This window comes from Vigna unguiculata, chromosome 1 (genome assembly GCF_004118075.2).
Source record: "Vigna unguiculata cultivar IT97K-499-35 chromosome 1, ASM411807v1, whole genome shotgun sequence".
NCBI classification, from domain to species: Eukaryota; Viridiplantae; Streptophyta; class Magnoliopsida; order Fabales; family Fabaceae; genus Vigna; species Vigna unguiculata.
Window position 1 is genome coordinate 32,038,367 of NC_040279.1, and position 14,140 is coordinate 32,052,506.

Consider the following 14,140-nt stretch of genomic DNA (forward strand, 5'->3'; position numbering starts at 1 on the left):
TCTATGTTTCCTAATTGATTAAATCAGTCCATTAACTATAAATTTTAAAAACTGGTGATCTGAGTTTTAAAGATTAGAAATAGTAATCAAGATTTCCTTAAATTCATTGAAAAACCAAAATAATCAATTCATCCCTTTTGATTGGATTATATCAGACACATCAGTTTTAACAAACTTAACATTGACGCTCATGATGTGTTGTTACTTCTCACCTACGTGGTACACATGGCTTTTTAATTGGTTTTTTCATAAAACGAGTTTACTTTTTCGTTGTTATGAAATTCAAAGTAATTGATTTTATTGACTGCAAATTTCTAAGGCAAAAAAGAGAACTTAACGTGTTGCAGAGAAAATCGGTGTGAGAAAGAAATTTTGCTTGAATAAAATTTAGAAACTAATGCGAATTTGAACCACTTTTTCCTTTGGCTTTGAAGGTAAGTGCAACTTACATTTTTCGTCTGCAGAAAGTGTGCTCTGTTTTTTGTTTTTTTTGCAACCCATACATTTATGAGTTGATAAAAGTTCCCTTCATTTTCCTATAATCTTTCTTCTTTCATTTTTTCCCCTTCTCCTTTTATATTTTTGTGGCAGACAAAGCATGGTAATAGATATCTATTTTGCTAAATTTCAGTTTTCTGAGTTTTTTAATGATTTATTAAATTTGGATATACTTCCTTATAAGAACTCCTAACAAAGAGAATTAGAATAGTCTTCCATAAATTAAAATTAATTTTCAACATAAATTAAAAGAATTTAGAAAGTAATAATTTTCTTTTCACAAATTGACTTTATCACTAAATATTGTTCCGATTAGCTCCATACGAACATGTTTCATATGTAATCTGATATTTTCCAGAAAAAAAAAAAAACAAAAAACGCTTTAGTGAATGAGCCACAACATAATGATTTTCATATCCACATGAAAAACACTAGTCCTTGTTTTCCGAAATATTTCCAATAATTCTATAAAATAAAAGGGTCTAAAAGCACAATAAAGATTCACTCTCAACTATAAAAGAATCTGCCCCAGAAGGGTGTTTGAATTATCCTTTTGATCATTAAGTTGTATCTGAACATTAACTTAGGAAATGTGTGTTTCAATTTGTGTAAGACAATTAAATTAAAATATCCTGTAAGATTAACACTAGATGCTATTTGTTTATACATGTAAAGTAATGAAGGTGGGTATAACATGAAATGTGTGCAGTGAGAGATTTTAGAAAGGTGGTTTTGGTTGAAGAATTTGATCTGTTACTCAAGGGTGAAGCTGTATCTGACGCTTTCAATTCTTTGGATGGAGTACTTGAGCTCCTGTTGAATGTTCAACCTTGAAGGAGACAATACGATGTCTTTCCATACTGATCCAGCTTCACAAGCTGGGTTGGGGTGCTTGTAAAGTTCATAAATGGAGTTCGCATTTTCGTTCAACTTCGCAAGCCTCTTCAAACAGTCGAACTCATCTGGATCAACAAGCAGTGTCTTGTCTCTGTCTTTCCATCCTATTAACTTTACAACAATTATGGGCTCAGTAATACCAAAATAGATCTTCAACCAATATTAATCAAATGATTAATGCATGGATAACAACATTTGTAGTTTGTTGTGTCAAAGTTTCATGTCTTAAATACTTTTATCATCTTGTGATCAACATAGTTCGTTACTCAGTAGATAATATTGTTCCTTTAAGCATGTCATCAGAGATTCGATCACATGTCTATCCTATAATGATTTAACAACAATAAGATCTGAGTTAAGATATCCATATTTTTCTGTGAATTTTGATGCAATGGATTAAAAGAAAAACACTCTTCTTTGTTTATCTCTCTCTTACTGATACACACTAGTTTCATTCATGAGGCTAAATTTCTCTCTCGGCAAATGGTGGGATCCATTTTGTTATTGACTAACAGTTGCATCAATAATTTGTGTACACCGAATAAATAAAAAATTTGACTTTATCGGCAGAAGAAAAGGGAAATGTGTACCTTGGGTGGACCTTCCAATGCATTTGTGAAGTATAGTCGTGCATTATCTACTAGTTGACAGTAAGTCATAAATGCCTGAGCAAATCTCTTGTGTGATTTCAACTGTGAGTTTACTCTCACTGCTCTTCTGCACATGATAGCTCTCCTGTTTACATTCAAATTAAGATGTTAATCTCCAAAGTGAAACTAATGAATATGTTGATCAGAAATTGAAGAATTTGAAAATGACCTTATGCCTCTAACAACTGCAAGATAAGCATCACATACTACACCAACAAGCTCTATCCTATATGGTTTTCGCTTTTTGCCTTCAACTTGTTCAGGCTCTTCGCCTTGAATTCTCTCCCAATAGTTTTCAATTACACTTCCATCATCCTTCACTCTGTAGCCAGCTCCCATGCGGTAACGTCGACGGTGAACGTTCCTAGCCATTGTAATTGTCTGCACAACAAAGGGCACCCAGGACAGTGTGCCATCCATGATCACATCTCGTCCTTCATTTAGTGCTGTAACTAAGAGTGATGAGGCTGCATCTGTGGATGATTGGTGTACCTGTTTGGAAAGAAAAATCAAACAATCCAATGCAAATGTGAAGTGGATGAACCACTTTGGACTTGAAAAAGTTACCATTTCAAAAGATTTGGAATTGAATAATGCTACACTAACATCTACCAATTCCTACTTTTATTGCAATGGCTAGAGCAGAAAATTAAAGAGTCTCAACCAGTTCTGCTGTTTGAATCATGTCATGGTGACCCCTTGAGCTCAGGGCCTTGTAGATCACATCTGATTCTTTGAACGCATCTGCCTCAATGATTACGGCATTCCCGGCTGCTCCTGCCCAGAAAGGTCTGTTCAAAATTCATTTACAGACAAACATCATTAGTTCATTGTCGTTTATTCATAATTAAAACCTATTGCTAGCACAAATTATCGTTGAAAACAGGGAAACAAACAAAGATGAGTATTTTTTACATATCTAGGACAAATTTGCTCAAATTTTACAAAAATGGACAAGTCAAAGTCTCACTATTTCATACACTTACACAAAAGTTATATAAAGTCGTCATAACCTTGCTTTTAAAGTCGTATGAGTCCACACAATTCAGTTCATGATCAGTAATATTTTGGTGACTTGATCATTTTCGTAATATATAGACACAATTGTCCTAAATATGTAAAAAAAAACCAACGTAGATGTTTTCTTGGAGTACTTTGTTCATGAACAAATTTTTGAACAGCCGAAATGTGCTGAGTATACAAACACTAAATGAAAAACCGTTTCCGAAAACACTAAACAAACTAGGTCTTACACTTACTCTTTGAGAATATCCTTGAGCACGGTGCTCTTGCCAGCTCCCATGCCTCCACCCATTAAAAGGAGCACTGGGCTCCTATCGCTATGAGCTACTGGAGCCATCACCTCTGTACATTGAGAATCATCAGTTGTAGCAATTCCCATCGCTTTCATTTCTTCCACTAAGGTATTAAAAACTCTAGCCACCTTCAGATTCTTGGCAAGTCTCTCGAACCTTTGCTCTCTGTGTAATTCAAAATTATTTGCCTCAGAAAAAAATTTAAGCTCAACCAAACCTAATATAATTGTATCTAAGACAATGATAATTGTAAATCATTTAACTACAAATATCCAGCTTTTTTGGAACCATAGAGAATAAGTCTTGTTTCATTAACTTGTAGGATTTCATCCCACTAAATTGACATGAACAAATGCATTTGAACAGAGGTTTGGATATTTCCTTTCAAGTGATGAGAAGCAAAAACTATTTTTTTCCCTAAACCTGCATTGTTTAAAACTGTTTATCTTTTCAGTCATGCACCAGAACACTAAAAGGAACACATAATCAGTAAAATTTGGATTATATTCTAGCTTATGAAAACTTTCCCAAGGTAAAATCTTTTTATGAATTTTTTAAGACAAGAATGAGAATAAAGGTAAACCTAAGGAAGCTCTTGATGTTAGTAGGGTTTTCGGTAAAGAACCAACAACTGAAGTAATTTAAGGAAAATAGAAAATACTATAGTTATTATTTTGTTATCATGGTGAGCTTAAGAGATAAGTTTAATGGAGTGTGTAACACTGTAATAAATATGATTAGGAGAAAACAACTCAGTAAAAGGTAGGTGATGTGGAGAAGTTTTGAATAAAATAGATAGAAAGACAAATTTTATTGAATTTGTTGGAAGAACTTTTAGTTTTAATGGTAGTACCACCACATAATACCAATAATACACACCTAGTTGCTGCCATAACTATGTGCTTGAGCTTCTTTTTTGGCTCGTTTTCCGAGCTCAACACCTGCATATTAATCAGAAAGAAAACACGGTTTCACCGAGTATTGTACAGATAAGCCATTTTAGATTAATTATTATATGAGTAAGCATCACAATACCTGACTCATAATTGTGTCACCGTAGTTCCAATGAAATGCTAAGTAACTAAGAATGCATCTCTCAAACTCCTCAACCAGTTTCACATAAAGTGAATCTGCATCGGGTTCATTCTCAAAAAAGGCGTATATATCATCTTCAAGTCCCTCGTATTTCCTTATGTATTCAGAAGCTAATCTACATAGATGGGGACAAAATCTTCTGTCTTTGAACCCCATTTGCCTAGCTGCAGAATCAGAGAACTTTCAAATAAGGAAAATGGTGATAGTTATACCATTTTTCTATAATAAAGCACATTTTATTCAAGCCAATTATTGTTATTGTTATTGCTTTAGAAAACAACATAACATTTGCAACATAATTTCAGAACGATATACATGTTTGTGGATCCATGTATATAATCGAAAAGAAATGGAAAAACAAACATTATTACCTACGTAATGCGAGAATCTTTCAAGCTTTGGGACGTGGCTTGCGCGTGATAATCTTATACGTGGGATGATCTTTCGATCTCTAGAATGTTTCAGACGAAAGTGAAAGATCACGATAAAGAACAACCCCACAGAAATGGCTACGGTGATCTGTGTAAAACTGGGTTTGACATCATAATCTGAACAAGTTTGAGGGGAGTGAGGGGAGAAAACCATCGTAATTCAATTCACATTGCATGAGGAATTATATATTTTGATGAATAAATATAGAGAAAAAACTAATGAAAAAAAATTTTAACAAATCAACTACAAGATGCGCATGAGACTTGAGTTTTCCTTTGTTTTATTTTTCCGAGTTTACCTTTCTGCATATCTCCCATAAAACAAAAGACCCAGAGGCCACAGGAGCTGCAATGAAGGAGAATTTTGTGTCTTTTGACACTGTCTTTTTTTTGAAGATTTGATTCTGTAGTTGTTTGATGAAGTTCTTCATCATATTTTTTCAACACACGTCTTTAAATATAATTTTATTAATTTAAAATTACAAAAAAACTCATGAAATAATCCAAATTAATCTTTTGAAATGATAAATGATGTTCATAATTTTAATAAATATTAATTAATAACAAAAATAGGTTAAGAATGTATTATTATTCTGTTCATTGTTATATTTGTTTGGAATAGATTACAAAATTGACACGTCAATGCACATTTGTCTATGGGTCATACGTATGTAAAAGGAAAATGTTTCCTCATTGTTGGAAATATAAAACATTATCATTTTTCATACAAATTCATAATTGTAGGTTAATTATATATATATATATTTATTATAATGAAATCCAAAACTGATACTACTTAAAATGGATAATAAAAACTCGCTTTGCATTACTCGTTCCTTTTAAATGTACTTACACGATATATGTATCTTGTTAATCTCTAACACTGTATTTCTATGCATGGTTGGTCCTGTTGAGAGGAGTTTGAGAGAACAGACTTGAGAGATTGCATGTATTCCTATGCAGCGATTTGCGTGGAAGTCAAAGAATGAAAATGCAGGATGTATGATGATCCTCATCTAATCAAGGTGAGAAGATTTGAAGGGATAACTTGTGATTTTACCATAGTATCCTTATCACGTGCCATCCAATTTTCACGTGTTTTTGATTGCTTCTCATTTTTTTTACAATTTTTTTAACTTTATTTATATAATTTTTGTTTAAAATTTAATTGTATAATTTTTTTTACATTCATAAAAATTTAATTTTTTTATTTTAAAATTTCATACAATTTTAATATATATTTTTTAATTTGTATTAATTAATTATAATTATTTTTATAACATCAAATTACAAAATTATTCTCTTTTTTCATTGATATTTTAGTAATTTCCTAATTCTATCTATTTTTACAATTAACTTTATTTATCACATCAATCAAATCTCTCTAAATTTTATAAAATTTATCTATAAATCCACTCACTTTACTTTCTAAATTCACTCAAAAAAACACAAAAATTTATCTATTTAAATCTACACAAATTCATTTTCACACTATTTCCCATATTCACCCGTCAAAAAGGAACACACCCTAAGGTCTAAATTATATATCAATCGTGCCTCTTTTTGTCATATTAAAAAAGCCCAAAACTATTTGAGTAATTTTCATATGAAAATTAATTTATGTAATATTGTAATATATAACTCTTACATTAATACGCATACACTATAAGAAAATATTTATTAACAACCAATGTTAGTGATCTCACAAAAAATTGTTAATCCCTGTAGTGATCAATCTACAAAATAAAAAATTATTGATATAAAATAGTTAATATTATGAATAAAAAATTATAATTAGTCTCTAAATTAGTTTATAAAAATTTAGCTTTCAAGGTTTTAACTACTAAAGAAAACACTACAAGAAAAGGTCTTATTAACAACCAATTTTAGTGATCAAAAGTTGCTAGTCACTATAGTAACCAATTTAGATATCAATTTACAAAATTAAAATTATTGATTACTAAAATAGTCACTATTATGAATAAAAATTATCATTGGTCGCTAAAATATAGATTTATTTTAAATTTAAATCTATAATTTTGGAATTAGTACAACTCGTTTAATTAAATTTAAATTGAATCATTTTTAAATTTAAAAGATTTCAAATCAACATAAATTGAAATCAGTTTAAGTTAACAAATGTAAGGTCAAGTAGACATAAGTAAGGAATGGTCTAGATAAGTTGAATCTAATTCCTACAAGATAAAGTTGAATTAAAGCCAAGTCATAAAAAGTTAGTTAGGATCAGACGCAAGATAGGCTGAGTCATACGCATATTAGGCTAGACCAAGCCAAATCTCAATTAGGCTCGACAAACCTAGCCTTGAGTTAGGTCGCACATAAGTTGACCAGAATTAGGCCATATAGGGTCAAGTCGGACCCAAGTCTAGTCTAGTCGGAATGGTCACAAATCAAGTTGAGATAAGTCAAATTGAGTTGAGTCAAATCTATGTAGGGTTGAGATGACCCAAGTCCACATCCAGAGTAAACTCAAGCCCAACTTGAGTCGAGTCATCCTAATCCATTTAAGGCAAAACTAACATGTTTCCACTTTAGGTCAAATTTGTTTACGTCAAATTCAAGTTGAGTTAGTTTAGATTCATGTTAGGCCAAGCTTAGGTTGTCCCGTCACGTTGATTTAGGGTCGAGACCAAGCCAGTAAGCCTAGGTAGAGCTAAAATAGATTGAACTCAAGTTGGTTTGGTCAAACTTAGTTAACCTGGATTCACCTTAGGCTGAGTCAGACTAGTCCTCATCAGCCTAAGTCAATATTAACTCAGATTTAACTGAGTAGACCAAGTCATTTTCAAACAAAGCTAAGACAAATCTATGTTAGACCAAATCAAATCAAAACCAAGGTGAGCCAAGTTGTCGAAACCTGAGTCAAACAAAAACAAGTAAAGAACCAAGTCCAGATGAATTAAAAGCTAATTTTGAATTAAGTGACAATGAGTCCATATCAAATTGACCTAAGTCAAAATTCAATTTTTGATTTCAACCAAACATAAAATGAGTAAACTTATTTATCAACTTGTTTTTACGGAGATATTACTTTATTTTAAGTATGAGAAATGTACCTATTTCAATTTATTTTTTCGAATCAACAATAAAATAAACAAAATCGAGACAATATCCCATTTTGCGAACCCTATTTTTTAAATATAAGAAAGGTTTGAAAATTTGTAGAATCATATAGTTAGTTTTAGTAAGACAAATAAATTATTATTCGTACTTCCTGTATTATTTTCTAGTCACCATGTTTTTTATTTGATTTCTATATTGTATTAAGTCTTTCATCTTCAATAAAAATAGTGATTTTTTTTTCGGTTAAAAGAATTATTAAGTCACACAAGGTAATTCATAGACACTTTTAAATTTGAAATAAATATACTTTTCAAAAATATTAACACCGAAGTCATTTAATTCAGAACTAAAACAACTCACATTTCGTATCAATTTTATTTTGATTTTTTTTAGAAAATACTTAAAAAATTTGTTTTAAAAAAAATTGCAAAAAATTGTTATCAATGTTTTTGCAAAATATTTTGTATAAAACACTTTTCGCAACAAATTTTATAAGAAATACTTATAAATTTTATAATTTTGTAAGAAATATTTACCTGCCAATTAAGATTTTTTTAAAAAATTGCAAGAAAAAGTATTTTATTACAAATTTGTTAAAAGTTTGTAAGAAAATTTATCTGTAATATAAATTTTTTTAATAATGATTCCAAGTTGAATGCATAAGATAAAAAAAGTAAAAAGATTATGATATTTGAGAACAATTTTTTGACAGAGGTCGACAAAGTTTACTTCTCAAGTCACAATAAACCTTTCTTTCCTCCATTAATATGTCGTCATGTGTGCATTTTCAAACATTTATTAACAAAACTTAGTTAAAATATAATTTCAAAAAAAAAAAGCAAAATGTGCCCAAAAATTAATCAACATTTAAGAAAAATATATATATCAGCAAACTTTCAAACAGAAACTGTTGTCCTCAATGAATTTTGAACCTATAAACATAAAATAGTTTTATACAAACACTTGTTTTTTCCACCCTTGTAAATCGAAACCACTCATAACGCCATAATCTCAGTAAGTGGGACATAAGTACATAAATCCAATGAAGAATGCGGTAATTACAGTTGCCATTATTATCAGCAATAAGAGGCTTTTGAATTGGAGAGAGAGAATAAGAAAAAGAAAGAGTTGTATCGGTGAGTCACCTGAGTATGCCTACCTGCTAGTATAGTAGCTGATCCAATTCTCAACCAACCCAACATAAATACCAGTTCTTCACTTTGTTGATGAGCATGTAGCTGAGGGGAATGAAGCCTGGTCCGAAATCACTCGACAAAGTTATGTAACGTGTTTCTGTCTCAATGAATGATCTCGAACCAGATGACATTCCCCACAACTTTGACGCGTGCACGATGAAGAGGGAGAGAAATTGATACAGTTTTTTACATGATCATGCCATGCATTATTTTACCAGAGGGATGTCCTTATATACGTAAATTTCAGACCAGATGCTTTCTTTCTTGGGCCATGTGATGCAATTTGGAGTCCACTTTCTACACTCTTGTTTCTTGCGCACCACACTTTCCTTAACAACAATTCTTGTTTGCACAAAAATTGTGTATTCGAATTGTCTCTAATTAATCAAGGTTAAACTGTCATTTTAGTTCTCACAAACGGAACCACGTCGATGTTGAAAGTAGATATATTTCAGATTAGGTTATTGGCCTTAATTAAAATACTACCTATACCCTCAGTTTAAAATTTGAATAGAGGGCACCCCTAGACTCACTTGGTACTCTAAACAAAATTGCTGATATTGGAAGTTAAGTATCATTCAATTAATATAATGATATTTTGTAATGCCTTGAGATTCCTTATTTTTAAAGGTTTTGACCTTGGCTTTATTCTCCTCTCTCAAGTAAAGGAATTCACTTTTGTTTGCCACTAATGTGGATAAAAAATTGTGATGGTGATCAGTCATTAAGGACCATATACCACTGAATATGCCAATTTTGGAGCACACAAGTTTAATGAATTAAGAAAGGTTGGTTAAAAAGTATAAACATATATGAACAAAAAGGGGAGAGTAATAGTATATGAGGGGGAAATGTAACATGAAAAGTTGCAAATAATTAATTAAATAATGGATCAAGTAGTGGTTAATATGCTCAAGAACATAACAAAAAGAGGAAAAAGTAATAATGGCCATATGATCTCAGCACATGATTGTTCCAGCTGTGATATAGAAGACAGTGTTTCAAACCTCAGAACTGAGATCTTCCCCTTTTATTGCTTTTTATATGCAGTTCATATCTTCCAATCATCCATCCAGTGTGGATTCAATTCAAAATGATAGTTAAACTCAAACTTGTATATTTTAGATAAGTTGGTGCATTCTTGAACAAATGAGAATCGAAAACATAAAAGTATATAATATTAGAAGATATTTGGATCATCTCGACCTTTGAATCGGAGTTGAATAAGTGAAGAACATCTTCAAAATGTGGTAAAAAAAGTGTCTGGCCCAAAAATGTATACCACGTGAAGTTTTGATAGGAAAATTGTAGGTGGAAAATGAGATTTGTTGGGAAATGGGAGAGGGGGTGGCAACAGGTTGTCATGCAAAGCTCTGCTGAATAAAGCTTTGATTATGTAATTCCAAGAGCAATGGATCATGTTGGGAACCCACCTAATGGAAATTCATTTTCACATTTCAAGGATCTTCACCTCAAAAACTGTGATCCTATTAGTAAATTCTGTCAAAAGTGACAATAATTGAAACACTCCTAAAACACAAATTCTTAACTTGGTAAGTACTTTTTCTTACTCTATGCTACACTTCCCATTGTTGTTAGCATTTTTTAATTCCGGAAATTCTTTTTTCTTTTTCTTCCTTTCACTTCTAATCACTGAAATCCAGTGTAAATAGTGTGTATATGTGAGTTACTTAACAGTGTGAAATGAGATTTACAATTTTTGGATTGTGAGAGGCACATAAAAAAGACAAATTTTTCGTAATCATGTTTATGTTTAAAAACATATGTATTTAATTTATTTTTGAAGTAGTTTACAATTAAGTTAAAAACATGGAATTTATCTACTATATTAATATTATTTTATTTTAATTCTGACTACCAGTAACAATACTATCTACTGATATATTTTAGGTAATATTACTACATTTTAAAACTATCATAAAGAAATAATACTTAAAAGAGAATTATTTATTGTACACTTCGGTTGGAAAATGATACTTTAACGGAGGAATTTCTATCGATAATTTTGTTGTGTAAATGTACTACTATGTGTTGTTTATAGGATGTCATCTTTGGTAGGAGTGGATATAAATTTCAATGAATATAATTTTATTGGTTAGACTTTTATAAATTCTGTGGCCTTTTATTTTTATGTATACAAATTATTCTCACAAAATAATTCCATCTAAATATTTGAGACCTTTTTACTTTTATTCTGAATTTTTTATTATTTCTTTAATGCGCTTATTAGAAAGTCTATAAAAAAAAATAACGTTATTTTTTTTCATATATTACTATAATAATTTGTAATTAAATAAAAATGTAAAACAGTACATACGTGATGTATTTGTTTTTCGCTTCCCTTCATTCTAATTATTGTAATCTTTGATCAACTTATTCAACTATTTTAAAAATTTTAAATTACATTATTTTTATCATAAAAACTCTATTAATAATTGTTAATACAACATAGTTTTATAAATAAGTTAAACTTGTCAAAAATATAACAACTTTTTTATGACATAAATTCTAGTATTCCTAGTTTAGAAAATTTTGACTTTTTAAAAAAGTTTTGTTAACAATAAACACTAGGGTTTATGTTTAACACTCAAACTAAATCATCCGTGCGCTTTTTTTATATATTTATACGTGTTAACAAGTATCTGTAGATATTTTAAGAAAAATTTATAAAATAAAAAATAAACAAATATTTCGGAGTCGTTAAAAAAAAGCATTACAAATCTTATTATAGTTTTGTAGATTAAAAAGTTGTAAAAACTAATTACTTTAATTTTTTTATTACCTTATAGATGAAGTTCATAAATTATGACACATTTTTCTAAGAAAAAAAATTACTTATGAAGAGATAAACACCAGATGAAATATGAGGTTAATTTACATTATATATTGACATAAACTTTAATTAAAAATGTTAAGACAATAAATTTATTAGTTTTAATATTTATACACTACTCACCCTTTTCATATTTATCTAATGTAGAACTTCAACTCAATTTTAAATTCTCAACACTAAATTATATGTGTGGTTATTCAATAAAATTTCAGATGGAATAATATGAAAAAAAAAAAGAAAAGCACAAAATTACTATGAAAAATAAAAATTTATTTGTATTATATTCCTATTTCTATTTGTACATGTTTGAAGAGATAATTTTCCAATTACCAAATTCCTAAAGATATGAATATTCATGTTTAGATTTATCAAGGAATGAATGTCATAACGCTAAACTTAGTATTCATACTCAAAATGCATAGAATAACTACCTATAGTTTTAGATATGTGGATAAATGTGAAATTGGAAAAAAAGAAAAAGTTACAATGAATTAAGTATTACAATTTATATTTTAATCCAATTATTATCTCTTTCTTTGTTGGCTTACTCGCCGATTAATATAGTAGTTTTGAAATTTTTTTATTCACAATTTCACTTTACTTTATCTAGAAAAAGTGGATTATTAAACACATATCCTCCATCACTTACGTTTTTTTTTCTTTTATCAAATATTTAACATTTATCTATTTAAAGAAATATATTACAAATAATAATTATTTACTATTTTTAATAATGACTTAGTATCAAATGTTTTTTTTTTTATGTTTAATGGTTTCTCATAAAATTAACATTCTTTTTCAGTAAAATACACTTTATTCATAGTTGTGTAAAACAGAATAATAGATGGGTGCATTTCATTTCACCATAAAAATTTAAAGATATATGGTATTTATAATTTTTAAATACATAAAATCCTTTATATTGTAGTAAATCCATATGTTGGAACAATGAAATTACAAATTCCTAATCACAAATTTTAAAATAGTCCTTACGTTCTTACTTAATCATTTAAATTTATAAAAGATTATTGTGTAAAAAAAGTATTTCAAATGTCAATGCTCTCTTATTATGGAAACATTATATTGGAAGACTGTAAAAACAAGACAACAAAGTTATTATTTAAGGTGAGACAATTACATGTTGTATGGTTGTAATAATTTTTTTTATCTTGGCCGACAGTGTTTGTGATAATAATTGCTAAGTTCCGTCATGGCAATTGAAGGATCACTTTCTTGAATAATTCCATAGCATACCAGAATCATCTGCTCAGGCATTTCAAGGTGGGGGCTTTGCTTTATGTTTTCCATTTCCTTTTATTGGCAAAACTTTAAATCCTACAATTCAGGCAACAAAATCCTTTAATACCAATAACTTACAAGACAATCTTATAAAACAAGCAAAAATAATAATTTAGATTCTCATCAGTTGAGTTTCTGATGCTGTTTTTATTGAATTTTTCAAGATTTACTGATAAACAATAATTTTAATGTTTTAAAATATATCAAAAACTTCTTTAGTATACTAGAAATACAGTATTACAGATTAAATAGAAAATCTGGACTAGAGAAATAATTGCAAACTCTAAAATGGTCTTCGGTGCCCACTATGAGTAGTTTTTGTGTGTGTTGTCTGAGTTTCTTCACTTTCTTTCCAAAGACACCGAAGGGCATGCAATGCTTTAAAAACAAAAGAAGGGTAAGATGATGGTTATTTAGGTGGGTATGGTTATTTAGGTGGTACGATCGGGAGGCGGGTTTAAATCTTTTCGACTCGTTAATAAATGAGTTTTATATCAGATTAACTCACTAAATAATCAATTCGAATCGAATCTGACTAGAATAAATTATCTTTCTTAACATTTGTATGTTAGATGAAGTCTTAAACTCTTATGTTATTTGAAGAGTTCAAACATATTAAACAAATCTTTAAGTTCATTTATTATATATAAAGCACGAAAGAAAATATTTAATATAATTTGTGATATATTATTAACTTAAATTTAAAATATTAAAGAATATAATTAAATACTATTTTAATTGAATTATTAGTCCATACAAATAAGTATAGGTTTAAATACACATTTGGTCTTTATTTTTGTCAAAATTATTCAATATGGTC

The 14,140-nt window shown here is 29.4% G+C and overlaps 1 protein-coding gene across 1 annotated transcript; it reads right to left on the minus strand.

The window, feature by feature from the left end:
• Positions 1-1,031: 1,031 nt before the first annotated feature.
• On the minus strand, positions 1,032-5,041 carry LOC114190799. The gene is made up of 8 exons (XM_028079841.1): positions 4,828-5,041; positions 4,397-4,620; positions 4,241-4,302; positions 3,305-3,526; positions 2,710-2,836; positions 2,215-2,537; positions 1,986-2,130; positions 1,032-1,506 (listed from the first exon to the last, which is right to left on the minus strand). The coding sequence occupies exons 1-8, from the start codon at positions 5,039-5,041 to the stop codon at positions 1,252-1,254; spliced, it is 1,572 nt and encodes a 523-aa protein (XP_027935642.1). The 3' UTR covers positions 1,032-1,251.
• Positions 5,042-14,140: the final 9,099 nt, after the last annotated feature.